At 40.1% G+C, this 7,365-nt stretch overlaps 1 protein-coding gene and 1 long non-coding RNA gene across 3 annotated transcripts in view; both read left to right on the top strand.

Moving 5' to 3' along the window:
• The window catches only part of LOC135352216 (uncharacterized), a 47,315-nt gene that overhangs the window by 6,492 nt on the left and 33,458 nt on the right, over nucleotides 1-7,365 (top strand). Inside the window, exons 6-10 of one of the 2 annotated variants that reach the window (XM_064551393.1) lie at nucleotides 1,271-3,445; nucleotides 3,600-3,677; nucleotides 3,856-4,203; nucleotides 4,625-4,957; nucleotides 5,214-5,382. The exons of the other annotated variant lie outside the window; for it this stretch is intronic. Coding sequence (XP_064407463.1) covers nucleotides 1,271-3,445; nucleotides 3,600-3,677; nucleotides 3,856-4,203; nucleotides 4,625-4,957; nucleotides 5,214-5,230 — 2,951 coding nt within the window. The 3' untranslated portion in view covers nucleotides 5,231-5,382. Of the gene's footprint in view, nucleotides 1-1,270; nucleotides 3,446-3,599; nucleotides 3,678-3,855; nucleotides 4,204-4,624; nucleotides 4,958-5,213; nucleotides 5,383-7,365 lie in introns of those variants that run through there. 2 annotated transcript variants of the gene reach the window in all.
• On the top strand, nucleotides 5,864-6,812 carry LOC135333704 (uncharacterized). Its single transcript, XR_010394025.1, has 2 exons — nucleotides 5,864-6,453; nucleotides 6,700-6,812. It is a non-coding gene; the product is annotated as an uncharacterized LOC135333704 (long non-coding RNA).

Raw genomic sequence — 7,365 nt, 5'->3', positions numbered from 1 at the left:
GCGTAACCTTAAAGCACCACCCACCTCCCTATTGGTGGCATTGCTCTCACTTTTAACTTATTTGTGGTATTTTGTGATATGAATTCCTGAGGGTTAGTGCTGCCTCCGTTGTGAATTTGTTGCTTCGTGGCAACCTGTTGTATAGCGGGTAATTTTCGTGAGGTAAAAAATTCGTTTATCTGAAAAACGGTGATTTTTGTGAGTAACAATTTTTTCGTGGAGGTCAGCTTGCCAACGAAAATATTTACCCTACGAAAATTACCCTCTGCATGTACGGTAATCAGATTGCGATTATTGTAATACCTCACTTTACAATGATAAAAACATTTTACACCCAAAATATTAATCCTCAGCATCAAGTCTCTGTGTGTGTGTGTCATGCCTCAATATAAATATGAACTGCGCTATCATTATGTCAAGCCATGTGTAAATGCAACGTACGCTAGTTATAGCTGGTATTAATTGAGACTTCACATAACGTGTCATGCAGTGGATGTGTGGTGTTGATGATGGTCATTTAGATGTGAATAATTATTGCACACCGTATTATATGCTTGATCAGAGGCTGCGGCTATATACATTTTGCTGGTTTTGTTATCAAAACTTCTGCTCTGAGCTGCTACCTGTACCTAGTAGCTACGTACATGTATCTAGCTGCTATAGTATTAATAATTTGTTTGCTGCCTCGTCCAGAAATGCTAGTTCACTGTATGCATGAGGCTACTATTTGAGAATGGCTACTCATTTTGCTAGTAAAGGAGGCTATACTATTGAGAGCGGCCTCTGATCGAGCATATACGGTATAGCACACAAATTTTCATATTTCATAGATGTCATCAAACATTGGAATGCCTTGCCTGATGAAATTGTCTCGGCACAGACCCCGCTCATTTTTAAAAACCACCTGCACTGTTTGTATACCTGCACTCCGTAGTTACTGCATGCTCTGAACAAACCTATAATTATAACATTTCATTTTTTTTTTACTGCCTTATCCGTCTGTTCGTTCCCAGGTAGACAACGTTTTATTAGCGTAGCGCTATTTGTTGTAAACCCTGCATGCTTTTTTTTTTTGCATAAAGAAAAAAAAATGTTGTGTAGAGGTTAATTTGATGATAACTAGAGGGTATAATTATATAATTATTATACATGACTTCTTTTTGAAAGTGAATATGAACTGTGACTATTACTGTGCATACGTATATACTGGGTACTTTTTCAAGCGACATACGCGTGAATCACTCCGTGTTTCTTATTCCTATTATTTCAGCCCTCAATGAATCATCCAAGTCTGAGCAAGCTCTTAATGAAGCCATGAAGGCTGGATTTGTCCGTGTGAACACTACCAATATCTTATTCTTTGGAATGGCTGGCACTGGTAAAACCTCCACTAAGCATCTCCTTCTGGGACAGCCTCCTCCTGTAGATCGAAACAGCACTCCATTAGCTAGCACAGCAGAGAGGATACGACAAATTCGTGACACTACAAAGCTGAGAACGGAAGCTCAAGAAGATCCCTCTAGAACATGGAAACCAGTAACTGGTGATGACTTACAACGCATTGTTGCTGATGCTATTAAATCTCATGTAACCAGCGAAGAATCTGCTATCCCACAAGAACTCAGCATTGCTTTGAAGCAACTTAAACTTAGCAATGCATCAAATACGACGCCAGTTGATGCAACTCCTTCAACTTCAAGAGCAACTAAACCATTAGTAGCTGGAGCAACGCATAGTAAGCTAGAAGGAAAAAAGAGTAAATTTCTTAGCACTATTTCAAATGTAATGGCGAATATTCAGCGATTTTCTGATGCTGATCGTACTGCTGTTCAAGAAAAGTTTGGATCTCATTGGATCTACATAATCGATAGCGGTGGGCAACCACACTTTCATAATCTGCTGCCACTCTTCATGCCCAAGATTTCTGTAGCTTTGTACATTCTTCGTCTCTCTGACTGCCTTGACGATCATCCACTGGTTGAATACTACAAGGACGATAAGCCAGTTGGTAAAGGTTTCAAGTCACATCTCTCAGTTTTGGATAACTTCAAGTATCTCGTGCAGTCCATTCAATCTCACAGTGAAAACTGCAAGCTGGTATGCATTGGTACTCACAAAGACCATCAATCCAAATGCAAGGAAACATTGTCTGACAAGAATAAAACTTTATTGAACTTTGCGCAGAAAGACTGTATTAAGAAGTTGACTATGTTTTTTAATTTAGGGAAAAGAGATGTCATATTTCCTGTGGATAGCAAGCACTGCGATTCTGACAGTGAGGAATTGGCGAAGAAAATTCGTGGATGTATTTACAAAGCATCTCAAGAGCTGAATAAATTTGAAATCCTGGTCCCTTTTTGGTGGTTTATTTTGGAAATTATTGTTGAGAAGGTTTTAAACGATGAAAAAAGAAAAGTTCTAAGCAAGACCGAATGTGTAGAAATTGCAAAAATGCTACATAATTTTCACGAAGATGCACTTTGTGAAGCTTTGAAATTTTTCCATGAGCATCACATCTTTCACTATTATCCTGCCATTCTACCAAATGTGGTATTCTGTGATACTCAAGTGCTTCTCGATAAAGTAACAGAGCTTGTCGAGTATGCTGCATACATGCGAGGAAGTAATGGGTTTGGAACATGGTTAGATTTTACCGATAAAGGAATTATTACGATTGAACTTTTATCTGATAAAAATTTTGAAAAGCACTACATCAATGGACTCTTTGCGCCCACTCATCTCATTGAAATATTCAAGCACTTGCTGATAGCCACCCCATTTCGTTTATTCTCACAAGAAGTCGGGAAAGATAAGTGTTTCTATATGCCATCACTTCTATCCTTGCTGCCACCAACTCAAGTCAATGACAAACGAGCTGATTTGCTTAAGACCGGTTTGATCCCACTCGTTTTATACTTCAAAAGCAACTGGCAGTGCTGTGGAGTGTTTTGCTGTCTACAAGTGTATCTGATTAAAGAATGTGAATGGGAAATTGAAGAGGATCACCAGCCGAGTAGAAACTTTGTACAATTGATTCATCGAGAGGAAGATTGTTTTATCACGCTAATTGATGGATTTTCATTCCTTGAAGTTCATTCCAGCAGTAATCAAAAAGAACTGCTGTCTTTGATATATGAAAACGTTCACTCTGGTCTTCGATCTGCTTACAATGCCCTGAAATACACGTATGAGGATCCTGAAGTTGCATTTTTATGTCCCCATGAATTTCCCTCCACTGAAGCAAGTGCAAGTCCCCAAGTGCCCCACCACCCAGCTCGTGTTCTGGGTAAGGGCACTTCTATGAGGTGTACTCAACGCAACAGGATGACGTATAAGTTAGGAAACGGTCACAAAAATTGGCTCTCGGTGTGTTGTCCATCTATGAGTGTAGCCAGTGCGGCATCATCACAACCATCAGTACTGGGCAGTGAGACTTCTGTGGACCGTACGTGAGATCATGCTATAACATACCTATATAACTATTATATTACTGGACATGTACATGTACATGCATGTAGGTCTCTCAATGTAGCACATGCTGTCAGTGTAACAACTTAATTTGTAAAAGATGACACAGCACTGTATCTATATTCCTGCAGCCTCAGGCCAGCGCAAAATATCATTGCCATCAGTTGAAACTCTGTCAAAGGTTCCGAAGAATGATGGCACTGTACAAGGTATGATCTATCATTACAGTTGAAAATAATGAAACAAATGATTCTGTCATCTTCGTCAAATATATACACTCAACTAGCCACTCCACATAGTATTTTCACAGCTACTGTAAGTACATGATTGACTATAATAATTATGCGTTATATTATTTTTAGAACATAATTATGTTTATCTATACAGTTCAACCACATCAGATGATAGTGGCAGCGACTGCCGCTCAGTTGAATCAAGAGTGCTCAGATGAAGCTCTTCGCCAGTTGTCTACCAAGGTTGCTGGTTATGACAGATACAAGCACAGGCTGGGCCTCAGTGATGCTGAGATAGACACTATCGATCAGAATCCTACCACCGTTAATAATATCCCTGGGAGATTCCACGTTGCTCTAAAGAAGTGGAAGAGTAAAAGCATCATTTTTAACAATCCATTGAATTCAACAGCTACTTACGGTCGATTTGTGGAGATTGCTACCAAGATTGAGGACGGAGAGGCAGTTCGCAGCATTCACAAGGCCTGTGTGGAGCATACTAGTGAGTTATACTACTTCTTATAGTGAATTGTACTTTCATTAAGTGTTTGCTATTTTAAACTGTGATACTGTCAATGTCATTGTGTCATTGGTTGGTTCTCTCCTATAATTATACTTGCTTATTTCCGTGCTATTTGGTGCTTTCCCTGCCCAATCCTAGCATTTGTTGTCATGATTGATTAGTGTGAAGGATTAAGCTTAATTAGGGAACCACTTCATGGGAATGTGATCATGCACTATAGTTATGCATCACATAATTATAGTCAATCTAACCATCTTCAGTATAATTATAGTCTAAAGTGGTTCGAGTAGCTTTGACAGTTGTATTGTGTATATCATGTGACAGTGATGGAGTATTTGCATTTCTAATTATGCTACCACGTGCGTTGCATGTCATTGATGAGGTATTTTGATCTCTACAGTTCATGAGACGATAGTGACAGCGACCACAGCTCAGTTGAGTCAAGAGTGCTCGAATGGAGCTCTTCTCCAGTTGTCTACCGAGATTGCTGGCTATGAAACATACAAGCACAGGCTGGGCCTCAGCAAGACTGAAGTTGAGAATATCGATCACATATTTGTTGGTGTTTCAGAGAAATTTCACGCTGCTCTAAAGAAGTGGAAGAGTAAAAATATTCTTCAAATCAATCCATTGAATTCAACAGCTACTTACGGTCGATTAGTGGAAATTGCCTCAGAGATTGAGGACGGAGAGGCAGTTCGCAGCATTCACAAGGCCTGTGTGGAGCATACCAGTGAGTTACCTAGTGAATCATCACTTTCACCATTACCTTTGTGAACTTGCTCGTCAGTAGTGCCATGCAATAATAGTATACAGCATTCTAAGTACTTGAGGGTTCTACTAGCCCTGAGGGCTCCTAAATCATGTATCATGCACTCATGTTTTCATACAAATATTACTGGAATAATTATAAATCTGATCCCTATTTTCATTGCACACAATGTTTTGCTTATAAGGCTCTAGTTTATTGTGCTCATGCTTTCATACAGATACTGGAGTTGCTTGAAAGGGACGAATAAAGATGTCAAGTAAAGAAGCATGCAAGAATGTCAAGTAAAGAACTAACTCTGTGTTGACTATAAGTACTGACTATTATAATGCTCTGTGTTCTGTGTTTGATTATACCACCTTCTATTTTTATAAAATTTCATTTCCAGCTTTCTAGTTTAGTGACCCTTTACCATTGTTGTTGGGTACAGGATCACTTCAGTTGCAGCTTCTTGTTAACCACGTGGCCTCCTCATGATCAGAGCTAGAGTTTAATAGCTAGTGTCTGCAGGCATGAGCTGGAGGAGCACGCAGTCCAGTATTAGTGGATATGGTGGCTAGTCTGCAGAGGGAGCTGGACAATGCTAGGGTGAGTAGTGTCAGGTCTTATTGAGTGGACCCAGATACTCTATCTATAGACTAGCTCTCTAGCTCCCTTTGTTGTAATGTATGGTCCTCCATTGCCTACTCATACTAATGGAGTGTGTATGTGTGTGGTGTGTGATGAGTGGAGTGGGTGGTAGTGTACCTGCGTGCATGATGGTAGTCTATATAGTCTCCATAATTATTGTGTCCATCAATTCCTCAGCCCTACACAGGTACCCCTGAGTGAGGGGGTGGGCAGCATCATCCTGCATCATAACTTGTGAGAAAGATAAAGTTTGATAAGAGGCTTGCATGTTTGTTATGTGTTCCATATACGTAGAGTGTATACGCAGTGTTGGGCTGTGAAGATACGTATAATCATGTGTGTTATTGTCGGCTATAATACAAGTACGTGTATAATAACTATAGCCTGGGCTTATACAAGGTCAAGGTACCGCCCCCTCTAATGTAATTAAGACCACCACTTGCTCTCTACTAATAGTCCACTTGCGTATGCTTATTGCTAACTGCCAACTTTAACCTATACAGCTAACTTCCCTCCTCTCATCTATATGGTCCTCACAGCCTCTATGTTACGCTGGGGGAAGAGGTGTTCAATGTGACTGATGACAAGGGCAGTATCAACGTGATATTGGTGGATGGACTGCCAGCTTGGGACCACTCTACTGCCTACCCCTGAGGGTGACTATACGCCCACACACAGGCACTGGGAGTACTACTGTTCAAGCTGTGCTTCATGGATACTCCATTTAGTGACAACCCTCTAGCCTGGTGACAACCCTCTAGCCATAGTCAGTGCTCAGTACAGCATTCCTGAAGACTCTCCCTACACACAAGACCTGCACAACTTGAGAGGTGAGACCACACCCACACACACACATCCTAGTGAAATGTAGCCAGATTTACGCATAATTATGTTAAGCCTATAATAAACGAGTGTTGCAAGCGTGCGCTTGCTAATGCCTCTCGCCATGTTATGCTTTTGCTCAAAAAGTATTAGTGTTATAGTAGTTTCTATAATGAATTTATATTAAAGTTAGCTTATCTATATTAACTCACTGAGAAGAAAAGACTTATTTACATGCATCTATTGTTGTTCAGGACCTCAAGAAAGAAGAAAATTGATTCTTCCAAGATCAGTTCAGTGTATTATAATATCTATTGAGAAAAAAGACTTGTGTACATGCATATTGTTATCTATATTGTTAATGGTAGCGTTTTGTGGCTTACCAGGCCCTCAAGACAAAGATGGATCTGCCAGGAGGATTTGGATCTTGGATATTATTTTCTCACACATGAGGAATGAGCGCGCATGCGCATTACATCCACAGGAATAATTAAAGGGTGTGTCCAAAGAGATCAATTTCACAAAAATAATGGCTACTGCTAGCTAGCTGTTTTAACATATATTTTCTGAGTATTGTAGCATAGATAGTAGATCTATGATTGTAGCTAACAAAAAGCTAGAGCTTTAGTGCAAGGCTAACTCATGTTGAATAGAAAGTTTGTGGGGACAGATGATGTTATGAAAGAGACTGCAACAGCCTTCAATGTGAGTCGAACTAGCCGTAACTGGAGAAAGAAGCTTTAGTTTGCTAATCCACGAATCAAAATCCAAGAGAACGTGGCTAGAAGCCTATACAAGCTGTTAGCTTTCGTCGTATTACAACAGTTGAGCAGTTACAGCTGGAACAGACACACACAGTCAGCTTTACCGTATCCCACGTGCGGCTACGCCTGGAGGCATAATGAGCATACACTGTAAAA

This window comes from Halichondria panicea, chromosome 1 (assembly GCF_963675165.1).
Source record: "Halichondria panicea chromosome 1, odHalPani1.1, whole genome shotgun sequence".
In the NCBI taxonomy this organism is placed as follows: Eukaryota; Metazoa; Porifera; class Demospongiae; order Suberitida; family Halichondriidae; genus Halichondria; species Halichondria panicea.
The sequence above is the reverse complement of the archived record's forward strand: the minus strand, read 5'-3'. Positions and strand labels throughout refer to the sequence as shown.